The sequence below is a fragment of the Plasmodium gallinaceum genome (genome assembly GCF_900005855.1).
Source record: "Plasmodium gallinaceum strain 8A genome assembly, contig: PGAL8A_v1_92, whole genome shotgun sequence".
Taxonomy (NCBI): Eukaryota; Apicomplexa; class Aconoidasida; order Haemosporida; family Plasmodiidae; genus Plasmodium; species Plasmodium gallinaceum.
This window is the reverse complement of record NW_021628257.1, coordinates 52,499-64,973: the sequence shown is the minus strand read 5'-3', so window position 1 is coordinate 64,973 and position 12,475 is coordinate 52,499. Positions and strand designations below refer to the sequence as shown.

The window sequence follows — 12,475 nt, the reverse complement described above, 5'->3', positions numbered from 1 at the left end:
TTATTTAATTTCAATTTAAAAAAAGATCATTTTTTTTTTTAATTGTTAAAGGGATTTTTATTCATGTAGGAATTAAATTTTATTAATCGAATTAATTTTTAAATCCATGAAAAATTAAATTCAAAATTTATAAGAAAATAAAAATGATTAAATTTTTATTATTATTTAAATTATATGTATTTTTAAAATTTTTTTAATAATTTTATTTTGTATTTATTATTTTATTTTTAATATTATTTAAAGTATAATCAATATCATTAATGACAATTTAAGCTTTTAATAAAAATAAGAATAAATTTATATTAATTAAATAAACTCCTCTAAAACAATATATATTCTTTTATGTAAACTATATATATAAAATTTACTTTAATAGAGAGATATTTTTATAACAGTTAAAACTAATAGAGACTACTCGACATGCTCTTTATTAATTTTACTCAATATCCTGGCATATTTGATGAACAATCACTTAATAGATCAGTATGTTAATGTTCTTATAAAATGATGTATAAAATAGAGTATTTATGATTTATTAATCTATTGTCAAATAAATTCGATATATTATTAAAAGAATAAATTAATATAGAGCATATAGAGTAGTTTCTATTGTTTTTAACTGTTATAAAAATATATATCTATTATAGCAAAATAAATCCTATATATATAATTTACATAAAAGAATATTAGTTGAGAGAAGTTTATTTAATACAAATTTATTTTTATTTTTATTAAAAGCATAAATTATCATCATTCTTTAATTTCAATAGGCATTTATTTACTTTAATAGAAATCTTTATTTTTATTAAAAATTTAAATCCTTATTGAACATTAATTATTAATTAATTGTAAATTATTTGTTTATTTGTTATGAGTTACATTCAGCAATTAATATATATTGCTGTTGAATTAACAAACATAAGCAATTATTGACAATACAAAAAATTATATAAATATTAATTACATCCAAATTTTATTGTTATATGTATAAAATTTTCTTTTACTAAATTCATCATAAAATATTTCATTTAATTTCTCCATTTCCCCAAAAAAAAAAANTCTAAAACAATATATATTCTTTTATGTAAACTATATATATAAAATTTACTTTAATAGAGAGATATTTTTATAACAGTTAAAACTAATAGAGACTACTCGACATGCTCTTTATTAATTTTACTCAATATCCTGGCATATTTGATGAACAATCACTTAATAGATCAGTATGTTAATGTTCTTATAAAATGATGTATAAAATAGAGTATTTATGATTTATTAATCTATTGTCAAATAAATTCGATATATTATTAAAAGAATAAATTAATATAGAGCATATAGAGTAGTTTCTATTGTTTTTAACTGTTATAAAAATATATATCTATTATAGCAAAATAAATCCTATATATATAATTTACATAAAAGAATATTAGTTGAGAGAAGTTTATTTAATACAAATTTATTTTTATTTTTATTAAAAGCATAAATTATCATTAAATCTATTGATTATATTCAAAATAATATTTTAAAACAACATAATAAATTCAAAATTAGGTTACTAAAAAATCTTTAAAAATACACAAAATTTAAATAATAATAAAAGTTAGGTCCTTTTTGTTTCCCTTAACTTCGAATATAATATTCCATTACTTCAAATATTAATTCGATTAAAGAAATATAATTCTCAAATAATTAAACCCATTATTCAATAATCTAAAGAAGAAAAAAAATTAAATAAAATATAAAAGAAAAAAAAATTAACATAAGAACAATAAAAAAAATTTATTTTTTAGTTATCTGTTTTCTTAAGTAGCAAGTGTAAGTAAGAACTTGCTACTTCCTTATAATTTATTAGCTATTATTTCATAAAAAGTCAATCATACCTTTTATCAATCATATACGTATTTTAATATATGTATACTTTTGAATATCTTGCATGTACACAACGCTCTTCTCTACTTTGGTACGCCATATTAAAAATTCAAAAAGATTATTAATATTCTTTATTATTCACATATCAAAGCTTAACATTTAATTACATATAATTTATATTTAATCTGCTTTCCATAATGATTTTAACGTAAATATCGTTATAAAAAAATTAATTTAATATTTTCATTTAATTTATTTTTTAGAATTTTTATTTTTTCACCAATTTTTTTATGAGGAAGCATCTATGATAACAAATTTTTCTATATTATTATTTTTTTTATTTTAATATTAATATTAGCATTTAACTAACTTATAAAAAAGTTAAATAATTATTAAAATAAATTTAATATTAGTTCATTATTGTCATTATTACGCATATTCAAACTTAATTTAGGTATATTTTATTTATAACAATAAAAAAATATATATATATATGTATTGTATATATAATATTTTAGTTATTTTTTTTATTTTTTATTTATACATTATTATTTGATTATAAAAATGATATTGCATGCTCAGTTTTATTTCATCTGTATTTTTTTATTTACCTAAGCAATGTTATAAGGTTTTAATATATCATTGTTAATTATCTACTGTTATAAATTTTATCATATTATATATATTTTTTTGACAATTAATTTTATATAATTATAATTTTAATTGTTATATAAACAATAATATTATGATATTTTTATGTATATTTTCTTGATAATTCTTCAAAGAATATTTTACTGTATTTAAATTCTTTTTTTATTTCTTCAAAAAAAAACAATTTATTATTGAAAATATTTTTTAATAGATATTATTACCATTTTATGTTAAATATATAATGGAAACTTTTTCATTAAATTTTTTGTTTATTCTGTTTTATTTAAAAAAAGAAATTAATTATTGAAAAAATTCTTGAATAGGTAATACCACCATTTTATATTAAATATGTGTTAAAAAAAAATTTTAAATCTATTTTTTATGGTATGTTTTATTTAAAAAAATTAATTTATTATTTGAAAAATTCTTAAATAGGTATTATCATTTTATATTAAAAGTTTGACAAAAATTTTTTTTAAACTTTTCATTTATTATATGTTTTATAAAAAAAAAATCTGAATGATAAGTATTAATAAAGAATATCCTATTATTGATAAATTTTAAAAAAATATATTTTTTAAAAAAAAAAAAATATAATTAAACTTTAATATTTAAATAATAAATTAAATCCAGTTTTTAATTTTTATAAATATTATATATTGCTCTAGAAACTATGTTTTTTATAAGAAATATAATAAAATTTATAAAAAATGGATTATTAAAAAAAAAAAATAGCTCTACAAAAATATATTAAGGAAAAATTTACAAAGACATAAATAGTAAAAAGTAAGAAAAATACATACATCTTATTTTAATATTAGAAATGGCACTTTTATTTAATGAAGGATGCGAAAATTTTGAGGGGGACTCTGCCACATGCCGCATGAATATATGTTCTATAAAACAAAATAAATTTGAAAAATCACTTTGTCTTCTTGAAGATGAATTAGTTAAAGTATATCGTTCTTTAAATAATGTTTCAAATGATATTTCAAGAAATATATTTAAATATGAAAGTTATGGACCATATAGACATTCTAGGATAATTATTCTTTCAGACAATAATCAAGATGGTATTGTGTTTCTATATGAATACAATATATATAATCGTTACTATCCAACTAAAACATATTTATGCCGTCTTAGGAATATAAACCAAACGGCAGCATTATGCGAATCCCTCGATATATATTATTTAGGTAAAAGACTTTCTTTTAATTCTTATGACGTTATTAGTGAAAAAAATGATCTACCTTTGAAACATTTAAAAAACCCCAATCATAAAATTGTTAAATTAAAATATAAAGATTTATTTATTAAAGAACATTCCTGTCATCATATAAAAACAAGATACATTTCACATCATAGTTGCATGTATGCCATATGTGAAAAAAAAAAAGAAGAATATATGTTATGTTCTGATGCGAATTATAGTGGAAAATTAATATATTTGTTTAGTTATTGGCCTGAAAAAAGTAAAAAATTTATATATCTTCCAGAAGGTTGCTTAAAAAGAGATTCTAATTTGGCGTGTATTTCATATTTTTGCGAAACCAATGCTAAAGATAAATTTTTTCCATGTGAACATAAAGAAATTAGTGCTATAAAAGATATAATGCCAGATGCAGAGAGGTCAGAAGTTATGCCAATAAAGCAGCAGATTGTTCATCATGAAGATAATGTGAGTGCATCTGCACTCTTTGCAATGACTCTTATGCCTTTTTTAATTCTTTTCGTTTTTTTTTGGTGCTATATATATAAGAATTTTAAAAAGAGGAGGAGAAGTAAGTTATTTATAAAATATTTAAGTATATTAATGCTTATATTATATATATACTTTATATTTTTTAATTTATAAAAAATGAAAAGACAAATAAAAATATTTGAATATTACATATGTTTAATTTTATATTTTTTCTGTTTTTATTAGGAAAAATTTATTAATGGTAAAAAGTTATAATTAATACTTTTACTAAAAAGATAAAATATTCTTTCGAGAGGTATACAAAATTAATATTATAGAATTTATATTTTATATTTAACATATTTATTATAATATTTAAGCAAAACTTTGTTACAATAAATGAATTATAAATCTTATAATTTCATATATGTATCTAAATGCGTACGTATATATATATATAAATTAGTTAAAATTAAAAGTTTCTTATGCTAAAATTTCTCAAAAATTATATGATTTTTATATATATATTGTTTTACACTTTCTTTTATGTATTAATTTGTTAATTTTATGTTAAAAATTTTGTTATAATGATTTATTATTTGTCTATTCATTGACTTTGCTAAATTATTGAACAAATAAATTAATAAAGAACATGTAGAGTTCTCCTTATTAAGTGAATTAATTAAAATTTGGTATTAATGTTATAAACCAGTAAACTATATATATATGATATATTTCATTGAAAATATACTGTTTTTAAGGGATATTTATTTACTTTAATAAGAATCCCATATTTTTATTAAAAATTTAAATCCTCATTGTTATCATTTTCAATTATATGTATTTTATTTATAATGTTATGAGTAATATTTAGCAATTCAAATCCATTACTTTCAAACTAGAATAAATAATTAACAAAATACAAAATAAATTATATAAATACTACAAAACGAGAAAAATTTATTAATGTTGATATAAAAAGTTATATATACTTAAGAAAAAATATTCTACTAGAAGCTTTTTGTCAACAATTCTTTACTTTTTGAACATTTAGATTTATCTTTTAAAAAAATGAATATATTTTTTTGTTTATCTAATATTTACAATAAGAAAACAAAAAAAATAAACAATCTTTTTTTCTTTGTTTAGAAACTTGCATGGTGATTTGTTAATTGCTTGTTTATTGACTTTGCTTTTAATGAACAAGGTAATTAATAAAGAGCAAGTAGAGTTGACTCTACAGTTCTGATGAATTTGTATATATTTTTAAATGTTTTGTACGAGTGATCCTTAATCATGTGATCTATTTCGTTCAGCATTCTTTAATTTCAATAGGCATTTATTTATTTTAACAAAAATCTTTATTTTTGTTAAAAATTTAGATTTTTATTGAATATTGATCATTAATTAAATATATATTACTTGTTTCTTTGTTATAAGTTATATTCAGCAATTAATATATATTACTGTTGAATTAACAAACATAAACAATTAGTGACAATACAAATTAATTATATAAATATTAATTAAGCGAAAATTTTATTATTATATGCATAAAATTTTCTCTTACAAAATTAAAAATATAAATATTATTCAAATTAAACTCTTTTATATGTAAATATTTTTATCTGTTTAAGATCTCATTTTTTGTTTTACTAAATCTTACTCCCGATTTTTATTTTCGCAATTTTTTTTCTCTCATTAAATATTTTTAAAAAAAAATAAATATAATTTTTTTTTACTTATTTCCATTTTATGTATTCTTCATATAGATAATCCTTTTTATTTTCAAAAAAGGCTAATAAAGCCTTTTATTAACCAAGAATAAAGAGTTTTTTTCTGTAGTGATCTTTTATTTTTAATTTTTAAGAGAAAATTTTATATACATAATAATAAAATTTTTATGTTTGTAATATTTATATAATTTAGTGTGTCTCATTAATTGCTTATGTTTGCTAACTTGAAAGCAGCGGATTTGAGTTTCTAAGCGTTATTCATAACATTGTAAATCACATATATGAATTAAGAGTTAATGTACAATAAGGGATTAAATTTTTAATAAAAGCAGAGATTTTTATTAAAGTAAATAAATATCTTTTAAAAACAAGAAATGTTCAATGAAGTAGACTATATATAAAACAGTTTAGTAGTTCATAGCCTTGAAAAATTATGTTTAAATTCAATAAATTAGTAGAGGAAACTATAAATGCTCTTTATTAATATGTCTGTTCAATGCTCTAAAAAAGTCAATAGATAGAAAATTAATAAATCATTTATATTAGATGATTTTATAACGAATAAAATTAGTAGTTATTATTTTACGTGTTTTTTATTAATTTGATTATTCAATATACTATTAATTTATTTGAAAGAACAATTAATAAATTAATCATCTTTAGTAAAAAAATTTAATTTCTGCATTTTTAATTTTTTCATTGTATATACAAAGTATTAAGAAGATATAAATATGTACATGTTGTAAATGATGTTCTCTGTAAAAAATGTAATTCTCTTGAGTTCACATCTATGTATATACATTTTTTTTATATTTTTAGCTAGATTTGCTTCTAACAAAAAAATTTTATAAGTTCTCAAATTTCACATTTTTGCAGATTCACGTCACAACATTTATCTGTTAATGTTGATAATTCACTTCATTAACCACCTTATGCACTGTATTTCTTAAGTTTTTTTAATTAATGAGAAAAAAAAATTTAGATTAATGGTAGCTGTTTCATAAAGTTGTTATTAGAATTAAGGAATTATTCTATTTTGTATGAAATTATTACTTATTTAAATTGGAAAAATCTATTAAAATTAAAAAAAAAAGTTAACTATAATAAAATTAAAATTTTAACTTCAAAAAATTAAGATAACTTAAAAATGAAATTGAACATTGGATTATAAGTTGTAAATAAGATATTACAACATATATAGTTACATAAGTTATATTATTTAAATTATTTTAAAGATGTAATCTATGGTAATTTTATACATATTTCATTTACTCAATTATTACAATTTACTATTAAGAATTATATATTGTCATAAAAGTATTAACAAAGCTACTACTATATATTGATGAAAAATAAAAATTAAACTATTAAGTGATATTATTAAAGCTAAATGTAATCATTTTTATAAAAATAAATGGAATATAAACATAAAAATTACAATAAGAAAAATATTATATAACATTTTATGTTTAAAATTTTCTTGTATCTTATTTTAATGTTTTTTTTAAAATATAATGTTTAAATACAAGTAATGTATATAACATATATCCTCTTTTTTGAAAAACTATATTGTTTTCTTTTTTTTTTTTTTTTTTTTTTGGTTAAGTGAATAGATTTTATGGTATTTATATAATAAAATATCATATTTTTTATATATTTAACAGATACGTAAATTATAGAATATGCAAATCGATAATAAATTATCTTTCTGATATTAAAATGATAAGAATGAAATAAAGTTTCATTTAAATTATAATAGAGGCATCTTTGTATTAGGTTAACAAAAAGCAATATTTTGAAAATTATCTACAGGTAAATCTTTCATTTTATCTATACATAAGATTAATTTATAATACATAAACACATACATTTAAAATACATAACAAATTTTAGAAAGAAAACTAAGGAATATTTCATTTTGGGTTATGTTATTCCTCATCTTTAATAAAAGCAGAAATATATTAATATTAAAAGATGCTGTCTACAATATTTATGTAAAATTAAATAAAACAAGTAGAGAATAAAAAGATAAATAAAATAAAAATGTAAAAATATATAAAATTTAGTTTAACAAGCTTCTTCTGTAAACATTTAAAAGTAAATAAGATACTACATTTTCAAAAAAAAAAAAAATTCATAATTACCTTATATAAATGCTTTTTCCTATTAATATTTATATATATATTTATATTTTTTTTATTTTTTTACCTTCTTTTGATAATATCTTATCAAGTTCTTTTTTCCACTTTAAATTAAACTCACTTTCTTCTTCATTAACTTTCATATTTTCTTCTCTTTCCCACTTTTCATTTTTTTCCATTATGCTCTTTTCCAACTCTTCCTTTTATCATTTACTTTTCTCACTCTCCTTTTCTTTTTGCATTTTCTTTTCAAACTTTTCAATTACTTTTAGCATTCTCTTATCCCCCTCTTCCTTATTTTTTAGCATTTTCATTTCCAACTTTGCTTTTTTTCTTAGCATTCTCTTTTTCCAAACCTCGCCTTTATTTATAACTCGATTTTCCCACTCTTCCAATTGTTTTAGCATATCCGGACCACACAGTTGCTTTTCTTTTAGCGTTTTCTTCTCCCACTCTTCCTTTCCTTTTAGAATTATCTTTTCCCGCGCTTCTATTTTTTTTTTTTTTTCTAGCAGTTTCTTTTGACCATCTTCCATTTTTTTTTTTTCTTTTTGCATTTCCTTTTCGAAATCATCTTTCACCTTTTTATTGCTATTATCCAATATCTTCTGCAACCTAACATTCATTTCATTTTTAGCTTTCAATTTAAGAGAGTAAGTTTTCTGTAAATTATTACAAATGATTTAAAATTTTGTTTTTATAATATATATAAAGTTTATAATTATAAACTTTATTTTACCGCAAAACGAAGGAAAGAAATAATAATGATAACTAACTTAAATATACTTAACGACTTTTTATCAAGAAGATTTATTGATGTAGCCGAATCCAAATTGATATGTTTAGATGGATTTTGAATGGCATCACGTGAATTCAAATTATGATGTAATGGATTTTCTGGTATTGAAACAGTTGCATCTTTAATTACCCTATGAGCGAAACCTGCAGTTGAATCTCCCTCATTTAGTCTCTTATTGGAATTAATGTTAATAGGATCACTAGGATTAAGATCCATTTTTGGTATCTTAAAAAAAAGTAAAAAAAATTATTGAGAAAATATTTCTAATATTTTTTTTAATGAATTTTAAAATATTCCCTTTTTTTTTCAGTAAGGATAATATAAGTTAAAAACAAAAAATATGGAAATATAAATTAGAAATTAACAAATAATTTAAAACAATAGGATTTTTTAAAAAATAATTAGTTTTAAAATTTTTTTTTAAATTTTAACACATAAATGTCTATTAAAAGCTAAATCTATAACTACAACATAAAAATTTTAAATTTAAAATTCTAAATCCCACATCCTAAATCCTAAAATTATTAATTATATAATATAACCTCTTATTTATTATATATTTTTAATTATATTTTTCATAATAGATATATTGTTTAAATAATCAAAAAATAATAAATTTTTAGTTAATCTATTATACTTACAAAAAAAATATATTCCTTTTCATTTTTCTATTTAATTTTTTTATTTAAATTAAAAGAAAATAATATAAAAAATTATTTAGATATGCAAAAAAAAAAAAAATGTTATATTCTTTTTTTACTTAAAATATTTTTAGAATAGTTTATATTTAGATACAATTATATAGGGTTTTAAAATTTTTTTTTTTTATTTTTATATATTTTTTTATTTATTTTTCTTTTTTTAAAAATTATTTATTCAAAACATGCAATTTTATCCTCGTTTAATTTATTATGACAATTATAACTTATTCAATAAAAAATGTGAAATTAATTTAAATTAAACATTAGAAGTATTATGGTAATAACGAAAAATAAATATCACAACAAAATAGATACATATTCTATAAATACATTATTTTATTTTTTTTTTTTTTTTTTTTCGATATCATTTTAAGTTCTTATTTTATAATTATGTAATAATTATACATACTAACAGTTTTTTTTTTTTTTATTATTTAATTTTTTTTTCTTTTCTATAGTTTTTTTATTCATATGCTTGCTTTCAAAACTTTAGCCATTTTTGTTTTCTATTGAAGTAATTTTTATTATTTTATAATAATGTATTTTATTTCTCGTTTACCATTTTTAATCGAATCTTATTAGATATAATAAAATTAAATATAATAAAAAAAGATTAGTTAAATATAAAGTGCACTTGTAGGAAATATATCATTATACTGTACTCATAAAAGGAATTTATGTTTTACATTATGATCTTTTAATTTTAGATGAATCTCAAATTGGTATATCTTAAAAAATTAATTTTTTTTTTATTTTTTTTCGTAAATAAAGAATGCATATTTTTTGAAGTAAATTCAAATAAATTTTTTATATAAACATAGGATTTATATATTTCATATTTAATAAAATAAAATGTCAATTGTAGTATGCTATAAAACTAAATAAAAAAAATAAAGAATAAAAAAAATATTACAATTTTAAATTGCTTTAACTTCATTCCTTGAATCTTCTATGCATATTATTTCTCATTTTCTATATATAATTGTTGTTCGCCTTTTTTTTATATATTTACATATTTATATTTTTACATAAAATAATAGTTTTAATAGTATTATTTTTATTTTAATTTACATTTACATAGCTATTCTTCTATTTTACTTACATACTACTAATATTTATCTTATTTTCATGTTTTTTATTTTTATTTTTTTTAATTATATGCTTTTATTTATATATTTTTCGTTTGAATTATTATTCCATAAGGATATAAAATATAATATAATATAATATAATATAATATATAATATGTGTAAATATTACTTTTAATTAAACATTTATAATTTTATTTTATTTACTCCTAGAACCAAAACATAACAACAGACCAGTCACTCTGAAGAAAACACTCCATCCCACTTAAAACTAAGATACCCTCCAATACTCAAGTAAGTTTTATAGTCATAATTTAACATGTTCTGATAATGATGGGACAAGGGGAAGATTTTTAAATAAAGGAGATTTATATTAGATATTAGTGGGAAGATTTTTACTCAGACTGGCAACACATTGAAGCTGGTTACCCGGAGAAGTTGTAGATTCCTCATCCCTGAAGGCACTGAATGTCAGGTTGGATGGAGCCCTGGATAACCTTTTCTAGTTCCTTAGTGAGTGTAATTAACATGTGCTAATTCACATCTTTTAGGAGACAATTTCTAAGTAATGAATAGATTGAGAAAGACTGGTCTAATCTTGATCCTTGTGAAACATGAATTGAGACCAATTCCATCAAGGTTAACCAGTTTACTGTATAGTAAAAATGATCAAAAGTAGACCTTCTGACTTTGTTGTCTTTAAGGAGAAGATTTTTTTTTTTTTTTTTTTTTTTTCTTTTGGAATCAACGTCTTAAAATTAAGATTTATAAATTCAATAGATTTATTTTTTATTGTTTTATATTAATATTTATTTATGTTCTTAAGTGTGTTTATAATTATGTATTTTTATTTGGCTTATTCTTAATAAATTATAATAATTAATAATTATATATACATGCATTTTCTTTATTTTTTCCTAGTTTCCTTTTTAATAAAAATGCATCATTATGCAAAAAAAAAAAAAAAAAAAAAAAAAAAAAATTTATAATTATTAATAAAACTTTCATTTTTTTTTTTTTTTTTAAATCATACTTTAATAATTTATTTTTAATTAAAATTGAAAAATAAAGTTTTAAATAAATAACTTTTAACACTTAATTTGAATGTTCTAATATTCTTGATTACATTTTTCAATTACTATATAAATATTTTTATACACTAAAAATATAAATTTTAAAATAAATATTAATATATATATATATATATATATATATATATATATATATATATACATATATATGTAATAATTAGTAATTCAATTTGTTTGTAAATTTAAATATACAAATGATGTAACTATTTTAATGAAATTTATATAATTTAATTTTTTATAAGTAAAAAACCTTATTAATAATAACTTATTTAATTTTTTTTGAATTGTCTAAGTAGTTTATATATAAATTAAAATTATATATAAAATATTATTTTGCATATTATACTTTTTCTTTAATATTTTATATAAGGAAATTATATTAAAGTTATTATTTTTATTTTATTTTTTTTTTTTTTTTCTTGATATAAAAAATGAATTTTGATAAACATTAGTTTATGGAGAGAATTTAAAAAAATTTAAGAAATATTAAAGTAAATTATTATATTTATTATTGGTAATCCAAAGTAACATAAAATGTACAACATTTTTTATACAAAAGAATATATATATATATATATATATATTTTTAAAAAGATTTAATTTATAGTTGTTTCATTAATTTTTCATTACAATATAGTATGCATATGTAACTATATCATATCCGTCTTATTTTCTTTTAATTAATTTTAATAGTTATTACATTCTATTTATATAA

General features: G+C 18.0%; 2 protein-coding genes across 2 annotated transcripts, besides 3 other annotated features; one reads left to right on the top strand and one right to left on the bottom strand.

The window, feature by feature from the left end:
- Positions 1-3,343: 3,343 nt before the first annotated feature.
- On the top strand, positions 3,344-4,464 carry PGAL8A_00324200 (fam-e protein; the record flags this gene model as incomplete). Its single annotated transcript, XM_028672268.1, has 2 exons — positions 3,344-4,304; positions 4,451-4,464. The coding sequence occupies 2 exons, from the start codon at positions 3,344-3,346 to the stop codon at positions 4,462-4,464; spliced, it is 975 nt and encodes a 324-aa protein (XP_028528837.1).
- A 319-nt stretch (positions 4,465-4,783) lies between these two features.
- Positions 4,784-5,184: a repeat region.
- A 181-nt stretch (positions 5,185-5,365) lies between these two features.
- Positions 5,366-5,904: a repeat region.
- A 158-nt stretch (positions 5,905-6,062) lies between these two features.
- Positions 6,063-6,476: a repeat region.
- Positions 6,477-8,287: 1,811 nt separating this feature from the next.
- PGAL8A_00324100 (fam-i protein) lies at positions 8,288-9,096 on the bottom strand (the record flags this gene model as incomplete). The annotated part of the gene is made up of 2 exons (XM_028672267.1): positions 8,288-8,689; positions 8,821-9,096. The coding sequence occupies 2 exons, from the start codon at positions 9,094-9,096 to the stop codon at positions 8,288-8,290; spliced, it is 678 nt and encodes a 225-aa protein (XP_028528836.1).
- Between the last annotated feature and the right edge of the window lie 3,379 nt (positions 9,097-12,475).